General features: G+C 36.9%; 1 protein-coding gene and 1 long non-coding RNA gene across 3 annotated transcripts; one reads left to right on the top strand and one right to left on the bottom strand.

Annotated features, from left to right (window-relative positions):
* The first annotated feature begins 67 nt into the window (after positions 1-67).
* abcg8 (ATP-binding cassette, sub-family G (WHITE), member 8) lies at positions 68-12,256 on the top strand. The gene is made up of 13 exons (XM_023264861.2): positions 68-387; positions 2,184-2,285; positions 2,388-2,535; positions 3,556-3,794; positions 5,309-5,441; positions 6,503-6,772; positions 6,944-7,103; positions 7,743-7,844; positions 7,926-8,125; positions 10,179-10,255; positions 10,465-10,732; positions 10,833-10,960; positions 11,243-12,256. Exons 1-13 carry the CDS (start codon positions 343-345, stop codon positions 11,378-11,380), a joined length of 2,010 nt encoding a protein of 669 aa, XP_023120629.2. The 5' UTR covers positions 68-342; the 3' UTR covers positions 11,381-12,256.
* A 192-nt stretch (positions 12,257-12,448) lies between these two features.
* LOC129350809 (uncharacterized) lies at positions 12,449-21,995 on the bottom strand. 2 transcript variants are annotated; one of them, XR_008604329.1, is made up of 4 exons: positions 21,771-21,993; positions 20,984-21,142; positions 19,740-20,044; positions 12,449-15,457 (listed from the first exon to the last, which is right to left on the bottom strand). It is a non-coding gene; the product is annotated as an uncharacterized LOC129350809 (long non-coding RNA). The 2 variants fall into 2 exon arrangements; XR_008604328.1 differs by lacking the exon at positions 12,449-15,457 and having other exon boundaries at positions 19,537-20,044; positions 21,771-21,995.
* Between the last annotated feature and the right edge of the window lie 2,709 nt (positions 21,996-24,704).

Genomic DNA, 24,704 nt, shown 5'->3' with positions numbered 1-24,704 from the left:
ACACCCATACCGCGTAGATGGACAGGCTGCCAGTCTCACTTTGGTCCTCATTTTGTGCACTAGATCTAGAAAAGCTGTGACCGACAGATCAACGAGCATGAAGAACTGACATGACATGAACTTGGGTGCTTTGAGAGGAAAGAATTGTGAACTCGACAAGAGATCTTCAGCTGGACTGGAGTTAAACTACGCACCAGGGGGAAAACGGGTGAACAGGAATAACAGCAGGGCAAAAACGGCAATAATCTGTGGAGAGGAAAAAGTGAGGATCCCGACAGAAGAGGCAAAAGGGGGGAGTTGACCTCTCAACCCTACAAACATCAACCAGAGACTTGCATCATCATGGAAACAGAGACGAGTTTCAGTCATACAAACAGCTATGCACAGGTCAGTAAGGACAAAAACTTTACATTTTAAATCAGTTCCCCTGCAAGTGTTCAGATATATGTTTGATTAGAACATAAATAACTACTGATTTTATGTATTGAACTGGGTGTATCTGAACTCTGCAACCTACAAGAGATTGTCAAAAGACTTACATTTGCAAAATCACTTACTATTGCTGGAAATCTTTATTTTATTGTTTAAAAATTTCAATTTGAAGGAAAAACATATCATTTTACATTCAGTTTGTAAGAGAAACACATACACTACTGTTTAAAAGTTTGGGGTCACTTAGAAATGTCCTTAGTTTTTGAATATTTTTTGAAATAAAAGCTTTTTTTTTCAATGAAGATAACATTAGATGAATGATAAATCCAGTCTAGACATTGTTAATGTGGTAAATGACTATTCTAGCTGGAAACGGCTGATTTTTAATGGAATATCTCCATAGAGGTACAGAGGAACATTTCCAGCAACCATCACTCCTGTGTTCTAATGCTACATTGTGTTAGCTAATGGTGTTGAAAGGCTCATTGATGATTAGAAAACCCTTGTGCAGTTATGTTAGCACATGGATAAAAGTGTGAGTTACTATGCCTGGGTGACCCCAAACTTTTGAACGGTAAAATTCTAGAATATCAGATAAAAAGTACTTGAGACCATTACATTAATATTGCTCTGGTAAGTAACAAATGCTTCATATTTAGCATATTTAAGAATGTTTGAATTGAATATTCCCATTTTTATCATATCACATAATGTAAAGTATATATATATGTATTTATATTTTAATTTTGCAGACTAAATATACAGGCTTGGGATCATAGTTTTCTAGTTTATATTCATGTTTTCTCACTTTCTCTATGAATACAGTTACTGTATGTCGAATACAAGTATTTGTTATTTATTTGTCTAAATTGTTTGACCCCTGAAACTGACTTTAGTAAAATGGCAAAAAAAAAAAAAAATCTCTACTGGTTTATCTAAAAAGATCAGCTCTGGGATTATTTTACGTCAAGTTTAATGGCGATGGGGACATATTATTTCCACAGCCTGCATTCTCCTATTTCAAACAAATGAAAACAAATCTGAACTACAAAAGTTTTTGTGGAGATTTTCTGGAAAGCAATGCACTCAAGACAAAATGACCAGAAGCAACTGAAAGCTGAATCATATTATATCTACAGTGTAAAATACAATCAAATGTACAATATATATGCAGATAAGTAGATTTGGTGTGAACATGTTCTTCATGTATATTTATTCCAGAATTACATAATGGTAAGGGGTTATTTTCAAATGGACTGTGGACCGAGAAGAGGTCTTGGGGTCCGTTTGCACATGCAGACACACAAGCAGATGCCTGCCAATACACAATCACGCAGAGATACACGTGCTTTCACATTTAACAGATTTGTCATAGACGAATTGCAAAGCTTTTTTCCATAAACTCATGTCAGGATAAGGCAGTTAAATGCACCACACGTTTACCAGCTTTTGTCACTTGTTGTTTATTGCCATTTAAACAAATTTTTTCTTGCTTATTGCCATCTAAGATAAAGTACCTGGTTTTTAAAATAGGGACTTTTTGCACTAGCTTGTCCCTCAACAGATTTCATGTAAATCTGGATTCTGTTTAATGACATGAGTTTTGTCTGGATTCTCACAGGTCTTCAGCTTCATAGCAGTTTATTGCACTTATTGCACTTTGTCCTTTAATTCTGATACGAATACAAAGACAAAATTCAAATGTGTGTGTCTGTATATAACCCATTGACCCGTATACTTCTCTTTAACAGCATCCAGACACAGAGTTGTTCTCAAATGAAGAAGACAGCAGTCTCTACTTCACCTACAGCGGAGGCTGCATTGAGCTGGAGGTCAACAACCTGCACTATGAGGTAACTATCGGACAGTCGAACTGATCGCCGCTATCTTTAGCTTATAATTGTTTTGATGTCTCCATAAATCTGCGTGCTCAATGTGTAAATATGTGTTGCCAGGTGGACACGGCAGCTCAGATACCCTGGTATGAGAGGCTGTCAGAGTTCAAGTTGCCGTGGGAGATAAAAGGAAACAAGCAGACGGCCATCAACAACCTTAGCCTCCGAGTGCACAGTGGACAGATGTTGGCGGTCATTGGCAGCTCAGGTGACACAAGCACACTGAATTTAAGCACTTATTTCTAATTGAGTTAATAAACGTAATGCCTCCTTGGATGATCTCATTTACTCCATCTGCCTGTAGTAAAGGATCTTAACTTGAACCTCAGTTTCAAACTGGAACAGATATTTTTCATAGCTGGAAAAGCACATGTGGAACTGATAGTGTTAAAAACAACTGCATTCCATTTAGATTGGCTAGTGCCAGGAAGCTGGGTAGTTTGACTCTCATGGACCTGGGCTTTATCAACAAACTTTTCCTCAAATGTGTTTGCATGCACACTAATATTCTACTTTTGTTCCAGATATGACAGTATTCTTGATTTAATACAGTTGATGTAAACAGCGTATTCCAAATATCGCATTTTTGGATTAAGATTTGCAATATACTGATATTATTTGGATTTTGGAAAACATTCTTTTTAACATGTATGCAACACATTCAGAATATGCATCTCAATTGGGGTTATTTTTGCAGTTTTGCAAAACATGGTCTCTTTCCAATTTACACATAGTTCTGTACATTGTACACAAACCAACTAGTCAACAATTTGCAAAGGTGGGGTAGAGGTGAATGGTCAAAAGTAAAGCCCACATTATTGGTTGTAAGCAGAAACACACCAACTTTTAAACATTTTGAAAGACTTGGATCAAGGGGTGGACTTTGCCGAAATGTGGCAATGTCTACCTTTTAAGAAGATTGTTAAAAGAAAGAACAAAGGGAGGCTTAGTCTGCTCTTGGTTTGACAGTTTTGGAAAAATCTGAGTTTGCACGGCTGCATGCAAACGAGAATATGAATGAAATTTTCATTTCATTAGCTGTAGAAAGATCGTAGTAGGAACAATGGCATTTTGGAATAAGGGCAAAAATGGAAATATGCATGTGAACATAGTCAATGCATGCAGTAAAAATAGTCTATGGTTTTCATAAAACAGATTACAGACCAGTAAGAATGAAGTGAGAAGCTTATTTCCTCTATTTTTACTTATTATTATCTTCTTCTCCCAGGTTGCGGTAAAACGTCTTTGCTGGACATCATAACTTGTCGAGATGAAGGTGGCACAATGAAGTCTGGTCAGATTCTGATTAACGGGAAGCCCAACACGCCCCAGCTGGTGAAGAAAAGCATCGCTCACGTCCGCCAAGACGACCGTCTTCTTCCTCATCTCACCGTACGGGAGACTCTCAGCTTTGTAGCCAAACTGAGGCTTCCCACTCACTTCACACAGGCTCAGAGGGACCAGAGGGTAAGATTAAGATTGATTAATTGATAGGACTCAAATTCTTTCCAGACGCATGGCAGTATTATAACCCAAAGTTCAAACTAAACAAATTCTCTTCTTCTTTTTTGGAAGCGAAGGTTCTTGTTTTTCTGCTTTGAAATACAAACACTGACCACATACTTAAAATATATGTGGTAGATCATGTGCAAAAGGTGTCCCACAAGGCTCAGTTCTAGGGCATGTTCTGTATGGAATCACAGGAGTGTCATAATAAAAGATAAATCTGTTTTTAAAAAAAAATAAGGAAATAAATGTGTAACTATAACAAGGAATGAATAAAAAATTAAAAACTAAAAAAATCAGTTAAAAAATTAGGAAATAAATGTGTTAATATAAAGAGGAATAAATAAAAGATACATCTGTTAAAAAATAAGGAAATAAATGGAAAAGGAAAAAGCAAAGATAAAAATTTACCTTTATATTTCCACATTTATTTATTTATTTATTTTATTCCATTCTGTATTTCACATTTATTTCCTTATTATTTAACAGATTTTTTAAATTTTTTCTTTTATTTATTCTTCTTTCTGTTTACACATTTATTTCTTTATTTTTTAACAGATTTATTTTTTTATTTATCCTTTTATTCATTCCTCTTAATATTTACACAATTATTTCCTTATTTTTTAACAGATGTATCTTTTATTATGACACTCCTGTGATTCCATAGTTCTGTTCACTCTATTCACAGATGACATTTTCTCCATCATATTATAATATACATCTCTATGCTTGACGACACCATATTGTTCTGTACTTCAGATAATATACAATCTGCTGTAAGAGTCCTTTAGATCAACTTCGCTCAGTTGTAAGTTGCACTGATAAATACAAATTAGTTCTAAATTTAGAAGAAAACAATCATATGATTTTCACCAAAACTATTACTTTTCTTGTCATCTCTACTCTGAATGATGCAAATTTTGAAATAGTTTAACAGTACAAATATCTGGGAATTTGGATCATGAGTCCAAACTGGTGAATAATCTGTGTCAAAAACTGATTTTTTGACAATAATAAATCATGTTTCTCTCTGATTTGTAGAAAGACACTTATTGAGGCAACCTTTCTATCAGTACTATGTTATGTTGACATTTTATACATGCCTGCACTGCACTTTAAAATCTAGTTTTACCCACAGTGCTCTTGCAAGAAGAGCTACACTCACTTTTAGGGCATTTCCTGATTTTAATACAATCTTTCTTTACTTTCAGCTGTTTCATTATTTTTCTAACTTTGATTGTTCATATTTTCATTGTCATTATCCAAGTTTCTTATTTGTGTTTCATGTATTTTCTTACTCATTTACATTTTGAAGAAGACCTCCTTACCTCAGTGTACTTTGAGTTTAAACTAAGGATGAATAAAAATGCATGAATGTATATATCATATTCTGCTTACAGTGGTACATAAAATACTGTATGTTAAATGATGAGCAACTGTTGATGATATTACACATGACAAACGGTCTGCTGCAGGTGGATGATGTTATTGCTGAGCTGCGGCTGCGACAGTGTGCTCACACCAGGGTGGGAAACGACTACGTCAGGGGAGTTTCTGGAGGCGAGAGGAGGAGAGTCAGTATAGCGGTACAACTTCTCTGGAACCCTGGTGAGAGAAATGAACAGAAATACACATCCTTTTAGAAGACCCACCTTTTGAGTTTTTCGTCTTTAGTGTGTTATAGATTTAGTGAATGTAAAAGGTCTGGAAACAACGCTTACAGCAAAGGGATCTTTTCTCTCCCACAGAAAACAGCGCTCCGTGCCTGCCTGAAATACCTTACAGGACTTTCAGCTTTTCTTCTGTTACTGTTGCTTATATATATAATGGTTGGTTAGCTTGTTATGCCCTCAAACATTAGATAGACAGGAGCTAAATTTAAGTGTTTCAGACAGAGGGTGAGGAAAGGCAATGCAGATTTTCAATTTCAAATTTGTCTGTTTTTGGATGTAAACTTCTCATGAACTGACTTAAGTGTAAATTTAGCATCTTAGTCGTGTTTATCAGGCAGATTCTCCTTGAGGAAAAGATGTTCAGCAGCACAATTTTCCCCAGCTTCATTTCATACAGAACTTTTTTACCTGCTATTTTCTGTGTATTTAGGTTTGACATGATGACAGCCTGTCACTTAAACACCAAATCTTAGTTTTAGATATGATATTTTACATGATTTATAATTTTTTTTGTCCTTATAAGCATCTGTAAACTATAGGAAAGCATTAGCGTACAGCATACTAATGTATATTAAGTGTTTTTTTGTCTATGAATATGATTTGAACTAAAAAAAAACACAAATTACAATTGATTACGAACTCATTTCTAGCTCCTCAATATTCATAATCAGTCAGCTTCTACATTCTAACTCTGTTTTTCTGTCTGCCATATTTTTGTGATACATTGTAGTGGTGTAACATACAGTACAATTAGATATGAAAGGGTTTATCAGGGTATTATCCACCATTAATCTGACCTTTTATTGAGTGCTCCAGTAAAACTTTTGAAATTCAGAAGCATCAGATTTCACAGCTCTGACTAAATCTGTTCCAATTCAAACCTGTCTGTCTGGATCATTTCTGCATCACCACCAACTCCTACTTGTCCTCAAAATAATATCAGCACGCTGGTGGATTTGTGAAATCTGTTGTTGAAATGGTCTCTTCACCTTTCAGGTATTTTGATCCTGGATGAGCCCACTTCAGGCTTGGACAGCTTCACCGCCCACAACCTGGTCATCACTCTGTCCTGCCTCGCTCGGGGAAACCGTCTGGTCCTGCTCTCCGTCCACCAGCCTCGATCGGACATCTTCCAGCTCTTCGACCTCGTCGTCCTGCTGTCTTCAGGTTCAGCTGTTTACTGTGGTGCGGCTCGTGACATGGTGCCTTACTTCACTGCCCTGGGATACCCCTGCCCGCGATACTGCAACCCCTCTGACTTCTATGGTTAGTGTATATATCAAAGCTTCCATTTAAGATAAAGAAAGGTACCCTAATGCTCTAATGCTTTAAAATAGAATGTTTTTGCACTTTCTGGAAACATGCAGTGTGTCAGAAGTCTTCATTGTTGTGAACCTGTACATTTTCAAGCCTTCTCTTGTTGCTGTGTGTCTCCAGTCGATCTGATCAGTATAGATCGCCGCAGTCCAGAACGAGAGGCTGAGTGTTTGGACAAGGCCCGAGTTCTGTCTGAGCATTTCATGGAAAAAGTCCGTGATACTGACGACCACATGTGGAAACCAGCCGGAACCAACGCAGCACTAACACAAGCTGACAGGTAGCCGCATGCTTATCTATTCGTCTATTTTGCTCTTTATTTCTAAAGCTGAAACCATCTGTTGAATAATCAATCAGCCAAAAATGAAGGAAAATGAATCTAATATTGTGATATTTTGATACACAGTCTGTGGTTACAGCTTCTCAAATGTGAGGATTTGTTGCTTTTCTTTGTTCTAAATGACAGTAAGCTAAATATATTTGGTATCTTTTGGACTGCACAAAATTAGCAAGCTGAATATGTTTGCTGCAGCTCTGGATAATTATAAAGAAAAACATTTTTCATCCTAAAAATAAAGTTGGCAGATTAAAGAATAATGAAATGAATTTTCTCACCATTTTGTTTCTTCTCTCAGTACGTTAATTTTGTCTCTGTTTCATGATTTTGCTTCATCATTATTAAGAAGGAAATTTCACTACAAAAACATTTCCAAAACATTGTTCTTCAGTATCCAAAATGGCTGTTTATTGAAAATTGTGGGTCTATTGGTGAGAAAGCGCTAATGCTGTATTAGTATGGTTATATGGTGTGACATATAATTATTCCTTCTAATAAATCAACTTCTTAGCGTTTGAGTTTTGGATGTGGACAAAACCAAGACTAAAGCATGCATTACTTTCTTTACATCATCTACTGCAGCCCTCAGCAGCCAAGCTCGGTAAAAGGAGAGAACGTAATCACTATTTCCAAGGAAAGCAACGCACTGCCTGGTGGAGTACACCAGTTTACCATCCTCATCAAGTAAGAACACACACCTAGATGGTATTATAGAACTCAGAAGGTTGCACATGAACTCTAAACATCTCTTTTCTTATGCCTCAGGCGTCACATGTATAATGACTTCAGAGATCTGGTCACATTATTGGTCCACGGCTTCGAGGCCCTCCTCATGTCACTGCTGGTCGGTTGTCTGTACTACGGGGCAGGAGAGGATCGTCTGACCACTCAGGACACAGTGGCGCTCCTCTACATGATCGGAGCTCTCACCCCGTTCGCTGTGGTGCTGGACGTCATAGCTAAATGTGAGTAACTAAAGCCGTTCAGGAGGGCGAGAGTCAAAGTCAAACTGCAAGTCGATCAACTAAGCCGGTGATTAGGTTAAAACATATTTACATTCTGACCTCAGTGACTTCAACTGTAGCTGGAGCCAGTAGTCAATTTCAGCATCTACATGTATAGAAATACAACTGTTGCTTTTTTCAAAATGAATTATTGATTTCAGTGATGTTAGAAAGTTGAAGTACAGAAAAGTGTTTCTCAATTGTTTTATAATGTTAAAGACCCCGCCTGTGAAAATCTATTTTTTTCAAGAGAGTAATGTCATTATTGTGAAAAACCATGAAACACATTTCATTACAATGTTTAGGATATCAGATGCCAACATTTTTTGTAAATTCTTTCTATCAACAATATTTGCATATAAACATATATATATATATATATATATATATATATATATATATATATATATATACACATACATTAAGGCAGCAGAGGATTACTTTCATGTCAAAAGTAAACTACTAAATGTGTAACTTTTACACATCAATGAGAGGGACTTTGAAAATCCCATTTTGTGAATGAGTGACATAAGCGCAGCAAAAGCTTTGCTCTTCACACAGTTAATGGACACTATCAAATTCTAAACATCATTTAAACTTAGGTCAGGCCAGCCTTTTTATATTTTTTATCAGTGAGTTTATTGCTCCATATCTTGCCTTTTAAAGATTTTATCCGCATCCCAATTACTGTAATCATCTCCCTAACCAAACACTGTTGATAAAACTGCAATAAATCCAACCTTATGAAAATGCCACACTAAATCAACAGAAAGCTGTTAGTACTGCTAGATGAGTTTTTCCTTCAATCATCAACACTTTGTATATATCTGCCTCTTCTTACATGATGATTTAAGTAACTGAGACCAAAGAGCCTCAGCTGAAAACAAAAAACTGCACTCCAGTGTCAGCACTCATGTTCAGTTTTTTCCAACCATAGTTTTTAGTTACACTATTTTTACTGTTATAATTAGGAAGCATGTCAACACATATGGGATATCTGTTTTGTACAACGTATTATACTGTGACCAGACAAACCAAAACCACAGATGACAACAAGCAAAAGAAAAATATACATTTTCTGTTTAACAGTGTTGTAAAAAAAAAAAAAAAAAAAGGAAAGAAAGAGAGCTTCAGAAAAGTAACCAAGAATCACTCAAAGTTTTGGGCGATGTGTCTTAGAAGTGCCTGAATGAATGAAGAAAAATGTAACAAGAGGATCCAGTTCAGAACGGTGGGGCAAAGTTATCAGGTTTGTAGGAGACACTTAGTCACAGAGTTCTTGGACCTTGAGTTTTACCATGTTCAGTCGCAGCATTTGCAGAGATAGCAAAACGGAGTCTGGCCAGCAGCCAATAAAAAGTCAGGATCAAGTTAGGTCACGGTCAAATGATGACAAAAGTTATGAAATTGATTCCAAGTTAACTTATGACTCAGAATTAAATACTGTAGCACTGGCTGGCCAAAGATAATAGAAACTTTATTTCACAATCACAAGATAAATTCTGGAGCTGGAAAGCATCCATAACTTGTAAAATTTATAGCTGGGTTGTCACTTTACATGTATACATAATAAATTCCAAATCTTGGGTGTAATTATTTGCTCAAATAAATCTTAATTTACAAATAGTTTAATAATAGACGACTGTGGATAACAGTAAGCATGGTTGGAGTGCATACAGCGACAGCAAAAAGTCTATTAAATTATTTGATAGAAATTTTTGCCTGTTATTTCTATTTGTTACCCAAAAATATTTTTTCTGGTAATAAAACCTCAATCAGCACAGCCGGTTAAAACATTAGAATTCAATTTTATTCTCAGTTTTTATCATTTTGATGCTGTGTTTTTCCTTTCAGGGTGTCAAAATTTCTCTATGTAGGAAAAACCGTGAATAAACAACTTTAGATATAAATGGAAACAGGAAAAGACAGAGTTTTGGGCAGAGACACCAGAGGTTATACATGCTCTATCCACTGTGAACTGAGTGTTAACAGACTGATTTCATGTTCTCTGCAGGTCACACTGAGAGAGCCATGCTTTACCATGAACTGGAGGACGGCATGTACTCCGTCACCTCCTACTTCTTCGCTAAGGTAAGCCTCAGTGATTAACTGCACGTCCAGTAGGGGTCAGTCTTGCTCCATGTTGGAGTCACACGTCACTGTAATGTACTTCTCTGATGTTTTACAGTACTGTACTTTGAAATATGTGGTACTACATGTGCTTGCATACAAATATTCAACACAATTTCTGTATTTCTGTCAGTTGTGTGTATTTAAATCTATGGTTTCTCCACCCTTAGGTCTTGGGGGAGCTACCAGAACACTGTGTGTTCACTTTGGTCTATGGTCTGCCCATCTATTGGCTGGCGGGACTCAACGAGGCTCCGGACCGGTTTCTCCTGAACTTCTTGCTGGTGTGGCTGATGGTTTACTGCAGCCGAGCCATGGCCCTGTTTGTAGCTGCTTCACTGCCCACCCTGCAGACTTCCGCCTTCATGGGCAACGCTGTGTTCACCGTCTTCTATCTGACCGGAGGTTTCGTCATCAGCCTGGAGAACATGTGGCTTGGTAAGGAGGCAGATTTAGTTTTAGTGTGTTTGAAGCCTGAGGACTGTGTGTGATTATGAGAGGTGATGAGTGATGTTTGTGTTTGTTTTTGTCTCCTCAGTGGCCTCGTGGCTCTCTCACGTCTCCTTCATGCGTTGGGGTTTCGAGGGGATGCTGCAGGTGCAGTTCAGAGGCAACAAGTATCCCATCCTTATTGGAAACACAACCATCAACATCGACGGCATATTTGTGAGTTAAAAAACCAACAAGAAGTACGATTTCGCTGGAGTACAGTTCCAAAAACAATTAGAGAAATGAATGACAACAAGACTGTTTGGTAGTAATTTTGACAACAACTTCTGGGTGTTAAACTTACTTACAGTTAAGAGCCTTTTTAAACTTTAACTGTTACCTTCTTATCTACAGATATAATATGTCATAGGTAAAATATTGAAGATCTGAAGTCAGCTAACTAGTACTGTGACGGACAAAGCAACACATTCAGCATCTGTGCCATTGTCTGACCCTCAGGTGGCTGAGGCCATGAACATGAACCAGTATCCGCTGTACTCGTGCTACCTGGTCCTGCTGGCTGTCTGTCTGAGCTTCATGGTGCTTTACTTTCTGTCCCTGAAATTCATCAAGCAGAAGTCGAGTCAAGACTGGTGAAGAAACCGGACCAGCTTTGACAATCAGAATCACACACGTCATGTGAGACAGGTATCACTGTCCAAAGTGTTTTTGCAGAAGTGGAAGGAAGTAATTTAGTTTTTAGTTCGACTGGTTCGAGCTTCAGATTGTCAATTTTAATGTTCTTATTTTGATGTTTTACCATGGAAAAGGTGCTTGATTCAGAGAATAAAATTTGAATATGAGTATTTTACTTTTAGAATATTTACATTTTGTTTTAATTTCAACATGAGAAACTTTTGCACTCTTTTAAATTGCAGAAATGTGTAAAATAACCACGTCGGTATCTCAGTAGGGTGTAAAAATAATTGAGAAGATTCCTGTCATTGACTTGTCCAAGCAATCTCAACATGTACCAGCCTTCAGACTTCGAATTATAGGAATAATTAGAATTCAGGTGAGAAAATCAGCTATTTTCACCTCATGTTGCAGTGCTGCTGTCTGCTGCTGGATGGCAGCAGAGCACTGCCCCAACATCAAATTAAAACCATGGAGGATTTTCTCTCCCTCTCCTCTCTGTCATGGCAAATGATTAGAGCGCTACTTTGGCAGATATCCATCTGCAGCTCTTGCTTGTTCCATTTTCAATCTACTTTTTTTCTCCCACAGCTTTATCTTTTTTGTATATGTAAGGTTATTAAGCTTACTGTAACAATTGTGTTTGCCAGTATAGAGAGCAGTAAAAAAAAAAAGCCTGGTAGAGATTTAGTAAGTCACACTTTGAAAAAAAAGACCTTGTACTTCTTGTGTCCTCATAGATTGATGGTTATGTAAGTGGTATGTTTTTGCACTGGTGCAAAAGCCTGCTCAATATTTTACCAACATATTTTACCTACAATAAAGTATTAAATCAAATTGCCCAACTTGAACTTGTTTATTTTTATCTTCATATTCATCTTTCGGTTTTCCAGTCACATGCACATTGCGGCTATTTTAGCAACACATTAACATCTTTAAAATGGTTGTTAATGTGAAATTATGAACGAAAGGAAGTACATGATAAGTTAAAAAGTTTATCTTGGAAAAAACAACTCTAATTAACAAAGATGATGTTGGAAAAGGCAAAAAAAAATTCAAGTTTTATGCAACTTAAGAGGGAAAAAAACAAGTCCTGGCTCATAACAGCAGTTCCTGTTGACCAAGTTACTTTTTCTGTGTCTGAATTTGTATCTAAAATGAGCTCCACTGCCCGGGTTGACCCTCTGACGTCAGCTAGCCCACAATCTTCTTGGGAAATGACCAGTTTGTGTTATCTAAGGCCTGCCTCTGTCGGGGCCAATGGCCTGCATTACATGAAACAGGAGAATCTGAGGCCAGTACTGGAGAGTGAAAGGAGTTTGATGCCAAGCAGAAGAAAGCTCCAGAGGGTTAGACAGCATAAGATGGTCTGTGACGCAACATTAGAGCTAAATCAGATGCATCCCAGAAATGTTTTGCATTTATTTTGAATGAAAAGTAAACATGTAGATTCTTTATCAGCACAGCAAGTTGAACTCTCAGTCATCCAAGTCATTATAATCTTAAGAGCTTCCTCAGAAGGCAACATCTTTGGTTCTTGAAACCTAATAAGGAAGTCCGGTTACCTTCTACAGAAGCACTTAAGCAAATGAGGAGTTGTTTTTTCCCCTTTTTTAAAAATAATTATTTTTAAAAAGACATTTGAATTTAAGGCAACTTTTTTTCACACTTTAGATTTAACTTTAATGTCAGACAACACATTCTAAGACAACAAAATGCAGTTTTGAATCTAACCAAAAGTGCTAAAGATGCAATAAAGTGCACTGTATACAGTCTAAGTATAAAAAGAATGTTACAGTATAAACATTTTGTCCATACTGTTCATTCTAAGATAATAAACATAGATAAATGTACAGTTAGGGATAGATGACAACAATGTTCCCTGTAATTTTTCCTGAGTCTGAGCAAACACACAAACTCCCTGAGCGTCCCTTGGACCACTGTGAGCAACATCAGACGTGTGCACTGTGGTCACACCAGCATCACATCCATTCAAGTTACATGGTTCATTAAAAGAATCAAATTACAGCATTTACATTTCTGTTAAAACACTTTGTCAACAGGAGCCAGTTGAAGGCTGCAGTGATTTTAGTGACACTACAATGTATCAGAGTGAAGTTATTGAATATTTGTCTCTCTTTACTGTTGCAGCGGTTTTGCAAATTGCAGACGGACCCTGTTCACTCCATAGACACCAATGTTATTCCTGTAGCTTGAAAGACAGCTACTTTTGATAAAACTGGGCTTGTAGCACATTGTCTGCCTTGCAACAATGGGAAAGAGGCACCGTTTATGTTTTGACAACCTATATCTAATGAGTTATTGATGCTGGAAGTCCCAATCTGTGAATATCTTTCCAACTTTACTGAACTTGGGGCCACTACCACCTAAGGAGTGATATATTTAATTTTGAAAAAAGCATTTAGCCATACTTAAAGCTTTAAGTGCTTTATTAACACGGAACTAAAAATTTTGTATTGTTTTATTATCACAGGTTCTGTCTGAAAAGAGGTGGCATCATTTTAAACAGTGAAATCAAACTAATAAAATGTAATGACCAACCAGTGAGCAATACTGGATTCTGCAAAAACATAAACAACATTTTAAAAATCTAAATCTTATCTTAACACAGTTAATGTATTAACTTATTTATGTGTGTATGCATGTATTTATTGATTTATTTAGTACTGTTAACATATCAGAGTTCTGAGTGAATTTTTCTTAAGATAGGCAAAGGTCATTTATTGATTAAATATAGGCTGTTAAATGTTTATTAAAAACTAAAAAGCATTTTAAAAAAAACAACTTAGGCATTTATTGAGTCACTAAAATACTGTAGAGTACAGACCACATCAGCATGATTATAAGCATCCTCTGGTAAATTAACAACCAGATACTGATGTCTCTCACCATATGGACTTCAGGAGATGATTAGATGATGATAAACTGTGACCTACTGGTTGGGTTCTCTCTGTTCTCATGTTTCTTACATGTTTGTCCCCTGACAGCCGGGTCCTAATGTTGTTTGAGCAACACACCATACTATGATGTTTTTACAATGATGGTTCTACTATGGAACCAGTTTGACATGTTCAGGTGTTCTTTGTGTGAAAACTCAGAGATTTCAGGTATCAGAAGGTGGTTTTTAACTTTCTTTGTTAACTTTCTGCTTCAACTTTAAACTAAATTTCCTTCACTAAGCCAGCCCTCTGGACTTCCAGGAAGCTGTGTTCCTATTGGCTGTCCAGGTGGCTGCTTGGTGTTATCAGGAACACCTGAGCAGCTTGGTGTTACCAGGAACACCTGAGCAGCTCAGTGTCTTCCTGCTTTATTTAGCTGCAGACAAACATTTCCTCTGCTTCTGTTCACCAGTGAACTGGGTTTGGCTCCATTGCTTTAGTTTGTTGTTTAGGCGTTGGCTTGCAGCTTCCAGCAGTAAAATCGTCTTTAATGTGTTTCTTGGTGTGTTTTAGGGCTTTGTACTGGATAGTTGTCTTGGTAAATGTGGTTCTTTAGCCACAGTTAGCACATGGTGCTAATGTTTGTAGTGATTAGTGGATTTGGTGCAGCTGAGTTGTGTCTTTATCTTGGTTGTAGTGAGTCTTCAGAGGTTTTTGGTCAGACACATTCTGTATTCTTGTTTGTGAACCAACGTTGGTTGTCCAGAAGGTAAGAGTTCCTGTCCTGATTCTCTGTTCTCAGAGGTTCTCTGGTAGGCTGCAGGAGACTTTAGCGTTTGGGTTGTGCTAGTTTGGTTTTTGTATGGTTTCATTTGGATGACTATCTTGAGGCCCCTCCATGTGGTTTAGTGAGGTTTTCTGCAACAGTTCTACATAGCAACCTGCAGCAGAAGAGACTTTGAGAGTTTTTAGGAAGTTCTGGAGAGCAGACTTTAGAGCAGCAGAAACATTTGTCATCAGCTTGAGCAGGAGAAGGTGAGCTTCAGAGTAGAAATGAGACAGAAACCTTCTTGACTCGTGTGGTGAGATCCTGTACCAAGAGTTTGAGCAGGTTGTGAAGAGTCTGTAGTTCTTTGGTCTGAAAGCACAAGAAGAGTCGACTCATTAAAGGAGAAAACAGGAGATATTGTTGGTTCTTCTGTCGCTCTGCAGTTTCCTTAGACTGAATATCAAGTTTATATTTTAAATGATTTCCCATGTGAGCCCAAGAAGACTTCAATAAAGTCCCTCCATCCCCTGAACACAACACATTTTATTACCATGTTAAATCTTTTTTTTTAATGTTTTTGAGTTTTAATCATAGTTTTAGCATAGTTTTTTTTGTCTTTGCTTGTTCAGTTTTGTCATCTGTGTGAAAGGTGCTAAACAAATAAAGCTGAATTGATAAACTGAATAATTGACTAACTCATGATTGTGACAACAGAAGTATTTTCATTGTGATTTAAGGGTTTATTTCATTTTTAAGGTTGGGGTTAAAATCTTGACAGAAAAAGAAGATTAAAGAAATAAACTACATAACAAAAAGCAATTAAATCAAAGTGAAAAAAATTTAATACAATAAACTTTTAAAAAGGTTTATTATTAAAGAGTATTTTTTGAATGTTTAATTATCGAAAATATTTTATCTGTAATTTTTAATATTTGTATTTGAAAAATTTTTTTAATTTCGTAATTACATGTATTGTATCTTGTTTAATTATCTAATTCAATATTTTGTCTGTGTAATAGAGTTAAACATTAAATACAATTAAATTCTATTGAACAGACAAAATATTGAATTAGATAATTAAACAAGATACAATACATGTAATTATGAAATTAAACAAAATTTTTCAAATACAAATATTCCAAATTACAGATAAAATATTTTCGATAATTAAACATTCAAAAAATACAATTAAACAAGAAGAATATTAAACATTTAAAAAAATACAAAACATTTAATTAGATTCTCAAACCTTTAAAAGGACAAAACATTTAATTAAAAAATTAAATGCGTTTTCTAGTCTGAAATGAAAACATCAAGTTGTTTCTTCAAACATTTCCTCTTTCTATGTTCTTGATTTGATTGTGGACAGATTTACTAAGAACTCATTTCAGAAAACTGCTTTCCAGATAAAGTCTACTAATAGTTGAAGGCATTTATCAAACTAATGTTACCTTCTGATCTCCACAAAAGTTACTGTTCAGTGAAGTGAATCAAAGTTTGTTGAAGATTCCTAAAAAACCCACAGGTGAAGGTCTGAGAAGAACTCAGATGGATGGTCTAAATGTGAAATCAAGACTCATGGTCACAAGTTTTAAGGCTTCTGTTAACCAGAAAGTTCAAACTAACAGAGAAGTACTGAGAAACTTTGAAGATTTCAGTCCTCAGACTGTGTGAAGGTTCAAACTAACAGAGAACTACTCAGGAACTCAGAAGATATCAGTCCTTGGACTGTCTGAAAGTTCAAACTAACAGAGAACTACTCAGGAACTTAGAGGATTTCAGTCCTCAGACTGTCTGAAAGTTCAAACTAACAGAGAACTACTCAGGAACTTAGAGGATTTCAGTCCTCAGACTGTCTGAAGGTTCAAACTAACAGAGAACTACTGTGGGACTTAGAAAACTTCAGCCCTCAGACTGTGTGAAAGCTCAGGTCCTGAGGACTTGGAGGGTCTCGAGGCTTTGTAAAGTCTTGGAACTGAGGGTTCCACCCTCCAGAACAAAGGCTGAAGTCCAACCTCCTGAGAAAACGGTCGAGTCGAGACTCGAGTTAAAAAAAAAACTCGAAAACAACAAAAAATAGATGATAAATGCGCAAAAAAAAGTAAAATTAGTATCTGAGCGAGTAGCTCAGGGGAAAAGAAGAGTGACTACAGACTGGAAGGTCGCAGGTTCAAGACCCGCCAGTGGCAGTTTTCTTTCTTTGTCTTTGACAGGATTTTGAGAAAATTTAAGAAGTGTCTGGTCTTGAACCAGCGACCTGCAGCTCCATAGGCAAATCCTTAACTCACTGAGCTACAGATCAGATACAAAGAAATAAATTCGTCGTCCCTTTGGCATCGTAGTTCCTCAAGTGACCACATGGGCGGAGCCAAGGCGGAGTCTGGGTGGAGTCAGGGCGGAGAGTAGGCGGGGAGGTGGGTGGTGGCCTCCCCCCTCTACTCCCCCACCTCTCCCCACCGCCCACCACACCTTCCCCCGCCTGACGAGTTCTTCGAGTCTCCACGAGTTCTTCAAGTCTCCACGAGTTCTTCGAGTCTCGACAGGTTTTCCCGAGTTTCTGGAGTTTCCACCAGGTCAGAGGCAGAACAAGTTGTCATGAAGAGGTGTTGAAGTCGGCCAGGATGGAGTGACTTTTTACAGCAACTAGAAGGAAGACGACTAGAAGAGCAGGTCTTTAACCACCATCCATAAAATCCATGGAGTCGGTTCCAGAGAAATGAAGGGAGGTCAACTTTTATCAACCTCCATCCACATGTTCAACTTCATATCTTTACTTGGAGATTTTTAGCACCACAAACCTTTAGTATCACACTTTATTATCATTTATTAGGACTTTAATGGAATCCACCAGCAGATTTAGTTTTTGTTGACAAACTTTATTCTTGTCGTCGTGGGACTGCAGTATTTAAAACTGTTCCTTCTATTTAACCTCATGTTTATTAGTTTTAGTGGAGAAAGTTATTTTAGTCGTCGATTAGTCTCTTAAAAACCAAATAATAAATTGGATTAGTCAAGAGGTTTAAATTTCTTACATTGTCATATTTTAAATATGACAAAAAATATAAAAATAAAGTGTCTTGAGACAATTTGACCTGTATTTGGCGTTATATAAATAAAATTGAATTCAAATTGTATGTATCTTGTAATGTTGGAGTAATTCAGCCATATGTTGGAAAACACATTTTCTTTGACCATTAATCTGTTGATTGTTTTCTCCAGTAATTCATTTCTTGTTTTGGTTTATAAAATGTCAAACACAAATATATTCAGTTTACTGTCATAAAAACCAAACAGATTTACATTCATGATGCAGGAATCAGGCAGTTTTTCACTTTTTATCTTAGTTTAGTCAGAAAGATAGTTGATAATGTGTGAATTGTTGCAGCTTTTGAGCCGTAAAATGTTTTAATCTTTGGGGCCGAGTGTCAAAAAACACTTAGAAACAAACATCAGCAAAGTACTCAAAGATTTGAACATCATTTGCATGACAATGTCAAATTGAAGGACATTTATTTCCAACGTAAATGTGTGATATTCATCCTCTGGAGTTTTCTCTTCACATCGTCTTCCACCTGGACTGGTTTGGTCGGGAGCATGTGCAACAAACATTTGAAAAACTGCACTTTAACATCAATGAATGACACTGAAGTTTAATCTCTACATAAATGAGACTGAGTCTGGATGTGCTGCTCTTTCATTAACTCCTAAGTTTAGGGAAAGTTAAAACAAAAGAGTTCAGATAAGACTTGAGAATGAGCTTATTTTCTAACAAACATCTCAGACTTTCTGAGCTTCAGCAAATCTAGCAAGATATTTTAACAACAAGCAACTCAAGAGATCCAGAAGTTGCAGAGAGTTAGCTTTAGCTGAGCCAAAGAACATGTGGGATGCTAACCTAGCAAACATTTCAGACTTTTCTCTGTGAATTCTGAGAAATAATTTCCTATTTAATGACAGAGCTACATATCTTAACTCAGTCTCATTAAAACAGACTCTAATTCAGTGTCATCCATCCATATTAAAGTGCAGTTACCCAAAATGTTTGTTGCATGAGCTCCAACAAAACCTGTCCAGGTAGAAGGCCACTTTGACAAACAGGAAGTGGAAGATTCCAAGCAGATTTATAGAAGGGGGAACCAGACTGTACTAAGTGTGGTCGAGTATAGAGGGGTGTTTTGTGGGTTTTTAAGGCTGATAATTATTATTAGTGAGACATTTGGAGTACATTAATTTGGATATTAATTTGCAGTAAATGAAAGTATTTAAAAACTTGGAGTTAAACTTAGACCTAAGAACTAAGAACACAAACTTTAACATAAAATGTTGTTGATACGTTTTTGTTTTGTTTACAGATGTTAAGTTAAAGGAGTTTTATTCGTGACGTATAACCAATCAAATCACTCCAGAAGACAGAGCGACCACAGGTAGATAAAGGTTCAGAGCCAAAGTAGCACCATTTTTAAATGTATTTATTACTGTAAATCAGTAAAAAATAAAATATTGATAATCAGTAAATCAATCAGCCCACAATTACTACAATTCTACAATGTATGTCTCTTTCCTTTGACTTGTTATTTGTACAATATACGATGTATATGATGGTGTTTTTTCATACCAAAGGCTCTACTATGATGTTTTCTAAGAGACATACCATGCTACTCTGGTTGTTCTGGTCCTGGGCTGCTGCACTCCTCCTCTGTTGTTTTCTGGATTGTACTCAGCTTCATGCCTTCGTCCATCAGGCCTCCGTTGACTCGTCCCGCCTGCCGTCTCTGGAGCTGAAGCTGGATTGGAACAGACCAAAGTACAGTCCAATCACGATGCCAGCTGCCTCTCAAAAGGCTCCTCCATCTGGCAGGTGGCGGTACTTCTTCTGAGGGGAAGCTGAGCTGGTCCAGTAGAACTTTGGAGATGTGTTCCAGTGGTTGGTGGATGTGTGGGGAGATAGAGAGGGACCTTTGAATAGTTCACAAAGGAAAACAGGAAACCCATTGGTAGTTTTAGTTTAGGGTGCTACTGCGGTGTGTTTTTGGGGTTTAAGAGGTGAACAGGAAGAGGTTTTTTTTGTATTGATTATCTTTTACTTTGTTCCTGGTTGGAATGTCCATCAATGTCAACATGAAGTTCACTTTTAGTTCTGTTGATTTATTTTTATTTTACTAACACCCATTTGTTTTTAACCTCCTCACATGTTGTGTTGTTGTAAACTTACTCTTTCAAATAAATTATCGTCTAACCCTCTGGAAACCAGTGTTTGGACTGTTTTTGTGTTGCTCCTCACCTACTGACAGCTGTGGACTAAAGGCTATACTGTGACGTTTTTAGAGCCACATGCTGTACTATGATGTTTGTTGGGCGACATGCTATACTATAGGCTTTTTTAATTGACATATTACTGTGACGTTTTTTTTGTTTTTGTTTTTTTTGTTTTTTTAGCAACATATAAGAATTCAAACAGTTTTAAAAGTTACTGTACTTTTACTTGTTCAATGAAATTATTATTCTATGGCATTTTTTAGATGACATATTATACTCTGATGTTTTCTTGAATTACATACTATTTTGACAATATACTGCACTATGACATTTTTTGAACCACATATCATACATGACAATTTTAGGCAACATCCTATCATTTTGCGCTTTTTGAACCACATAATAATCTATGTTTTGTTTTTTTTTCTTGCCAACATGCTGTACTATGAACTACAGGCCATACTATGTTATTCTTGAGTAAAGCATACTATACTTTGACATTTTCTGAACTACATCCTATACTATGGCGTTATACACAGAGTGCTTTGGTTACATGTTGATTTATAATCTAGATTTTTTTCTGTTTTGTTTTTTGACAGGATTACCACAGACCTGACTATGAACACTGTTGACACCCACCTCAGGGAGACGCTGCCTAAGATCTCAAGGCTGCTTGGTTGTGGTCTTTCTGGCACGTACTCTTCCAAGATGAGCCGGGAAGTTTAACACTGATGGAATGACACCAGGTCTAAGCCAACAAACTTCCACTTCCTCCTCAACCCATAGTCTCTGGGAAACCTACATGGAGTAAGAAAAGTAGACAGAGAAGTAATTAAGTCTGTACACAACATATTAAAAAGAAATCATGCTAATAAATTAAGTACAAAGAACCAAATTCATCAATATACTGGAGACCAGAGCTATTTAATTTGATAAGTATAACCTTGTTTAGAAACATTTCAATTATTTGAGAGCAGTCCTAAAGAATTGCCTGTAATCCCAATCATAAAACGGGTTTGGGGGAAGAACATAGATGGTAATCTGGATATACATGATTTAAGCTTCATAACTACTATTGGTAGTATTGGTGGTAGTAATAGCAATGTGACTACTACTAGTAGTAGTGGTAGTACATATCACTGCTGCTGATACTGGCACTGCTACTACAACTTGTAATACTATTACAAATGCTGATACTACTTCTACGACTCTAACAGCTGTTTATACTACTACTGCTGCTTGTACTTTTAGTATTACTACTACTGCTTGTACAACTATACTACAGCTACTATTAATCGTCCGGTATTTGGTTGTCAAGCTGCTAGCTCGCCTTAGTGTTTTGCTAGTGGCTAACTAGTTAGCTCTCATAGACTGGAAGCTCTCAACAAGATTTAATACTGGAAAAAGAGCCAAAAACTATTCTTACCTATGAAAAGTCATTCCACGTTTCCTTGTCTCAATCGTACGACGTAGTGTGTAATTGTATGCAGCACAGTGAGACGGCATACTTGTTGTTTCCGTTTTCACGCCGTCTACATCAACGGAATGCACTGACACTTTGCCCCCACTAGCTTAGCCTCGCTGTAGCACGCAGCTCAAAGGGGCGTGTCCTATCTACTCATTCATATCTATGAGAACAAAGGTAGCTGCACATAAGGACGCCTGACGTTGTTTAGCTGCGTAAATACCATTATATACAGTCTATGGTAAATACGTATGTGAATCGCATCATTGGCTGCAGCAGCCAGTCACCGGTCACTCACTGACTCACATTGAAAAATAGCATAGAATGAATTGTTACGTGTTTATTTTATTTACAATTTAGGTTGGATTTTTTTTGTGCGCAGCGCAGATTTTCTGTGCGCTGAGACCGTGTCAGCAGTGCACAATTGCGCACGCGCGCAGTTTAGAGGGAACAGTGGATGACGGTATGAACAGTATGAGATATATGAAGTTTAATACTGTTGTTTAATACTTTGCTCTGCATGAACACAAAATAGCAGTGTACTGTATTTTTTTAAAGCATTAAATAGAGTAAATATAAGGAGTGAACCCAATAGAAACTCTGCTTTAGGGTCAATATATAACTGAGGGACTTTTGAAATCCATGGGATATATCTTGCATACATTTTTTATTAAAAGTTTTTAAAAAAGTAATGTTTTTATGTTCATTATGATCATGTCTTTACAAATTCCATAATTATTTATTATAGAAACAATCACTTATTAATAAAAAATGATTGGATATCACTAAAATGTCAACTAAATAACCATCCGAATAGCCACCTTCTAATAAGCTAAACAACAATAAAATGAGCTTATTCAAAAATAGTTTTGATTTTGTTCTTTTTATTAAGTTAAGATAATCATGACAGGATTTATGATGACAGGCCTGCTGATAATTGGCTTGTTCACTGGCCTGAGCTTCTGGAAAATCAGGAAGACCGCAGACAGAAACGACGTCCAAACTCTGCTGGTCTATGCAAACGATCGGATCACGGCTGCCGATGCTCGGTATGACGAACTCAATCGTAAGATGAACAATTTGCTTGGTGTGACTGTTGATTTGAGTCGCAGATTGGAAGCCGTCAGGGTGAGAATCGCTACAGCTGGGGTCTAAAATTGTTGAGAGCAGTAGGGGGAAGGTGAAATTACTTCTCTCCCGCCTAAACTTGAGGATAACTGATTACATTCTGGCGCCCCTGGAACAATAACAAACTCCTCTGGAAGTTTCATGGCCAAGAGATAGCTCTCCTACACCCCCCCACCTTCCCAAGGACACCTGTTGACTTTTGGACCGGGCCAACCGAGGACGTCTCCATAGCAACCTTGCTGTGCTATCGCGCTCCCACCCTCGCGAACTGAGACACCGGAGGTCTGAGACGGAAGAAGATGGGCTACACGCATACACACACATCGGACTCATGAACTGAGGACTGAGCTAAACATTCGCACACATGTCCATACCCCCCTCCCCACCCACCTCCACAAGCTTTCCTCACTATACACAGGAGCCAGGTATCCGTGCAGTAATTTACTGCACAGGAACCGGCTAACTGTGCGGTGCTCCCCCCTCCACCACCCCACATCCTTATCCCAACTATCCTTGTCTAACGTCATACTTTGCCTGTTTGCGGGTTTGTTTTTTTTTTTAGGTTCCTTCTCAAATTGAATTTCCCAACATTGGAGGTTTCATTTGGTACAACGAGCCTTTTTTTTCGTTTACCCTCTGCTATCCCTACCCAGATCCCTACATGTCCTTTTCTTTTTTTCCTCAAGAAAGGTGCGCGCAGCACTGCGCAGCAGCCGGAGCTGTCATTGGCAGGGCAGCTCAAATGAAATTTCGTTGTATATGAAAATGTGCAATGACAAATAAAGATCTATCTATCTATCTATCTATCTATCTATCTATCTATCTATCTATCTATCTATCTATCTATCTATCTATCTATCTATCTATCTATCTATCTATCTATCTATCTATCTATCTATCTATCTATCTATCTATATTTCTTTTTTGGCAAAATATCAAAATTTGAATGCAAAATAACAGATTGTATCTGTGTCCAAGAGATCGCTTTCAACCATAGACTGTATAATATTCATTTTTATATACATGTATAGTTTATTATACATACATATATATATATATATATATATACATATATATATATATATATATACATATATATATATATATATATATATATATATATATATATATATATGTTTTGAGTTTTTCCTGCATTTTTGATTTACTGAGCAACTAATAAATAAAATAATAAAACATGGGAGGTTCAAAATATAAAAAATAGTGGACAATTTCGTTTACACCACTTACTTATATGGTTTCAAAGTGTTATTGATAGTTTGGGTGGAGAACTAATTCAAGCGTGTGCATCACTCTTTGACAGTTCTCATAGATAAGAGATGCCTAAGGCTATTATTAATGTTTTTATAAGCGGGGCAAGGCACAGCTCCTTTTAAACTCTTTTAAAACTTGTGGAATGCTACAACTTGGACACGTTACAACCCAAGATGGCTGTTTTTAGTTCTTGAAAAGCCCAGATATGGCTCCATGAGTTATTTAAATCTCATAAAAATAATCTACAAATGTCTTATTTATTCATACTATTTACAGTAACTAAACATAACTTGTTTGTGTACGTGATTTAACACTCTTGTCCTCTGCTCAAGAGCTCTGAACTCTGGAGTTGCTGCAGTTGTCAGCTCTTAAATGAACTGCCAACTACCTTGACAATTGATTAAGAGTTCAGTAATTTTTAAGAAAAAAGGTCAAAATTATCTCAACCAGCTTCTGTAATTTGAATATCTTCTGGTTTCTTTACTCCTTGATGAC

This window comes from Amphiprion ocellaris, chromosome 16 (assembly GCF_022539595.1).
Source record: "Amphiprion ocellaris isolate individual 3 ecotype Okinawa chromosome 16, ASM2253959v1, whole genome shotgun sequence".
Lineage (NCBI taxonomy): Eukaryota > Metazoa > Chordata > Actinopteri > Pomacentridae > Amphiprion > Amphiprion ocellaris.
This window is presented reverse-complemented; position numbering and strand designations above follow the sequence as displayed.

What these genes read in the sequence shown, in the direction of transcription:
- abcg8 (XM_023264861.2), top strand. Translation starts at nt 343, where the DNA reads ATGGAAACAGAGACGAGTTTCAGTCATACAAACAGCTATGCACAG. An exon ending in ACAACTTCTCTGGAACCCTG is followed by an intron (nt 5,442 to 6,502) that starts GTGAGAGAAATG and finishes TTCACCTTTCAG; the next exon opens with GTATTTTGATCCTGGATGAG. An exon ending in TCAACATCGACGGCATATTT is followed by an intron (nt 10,961 to 11,242) that starts GTGAGTTAAAAA and finishes TCTGACCCTCAG; the next exon opens with GTGGCTGAGGCCATGAACAT.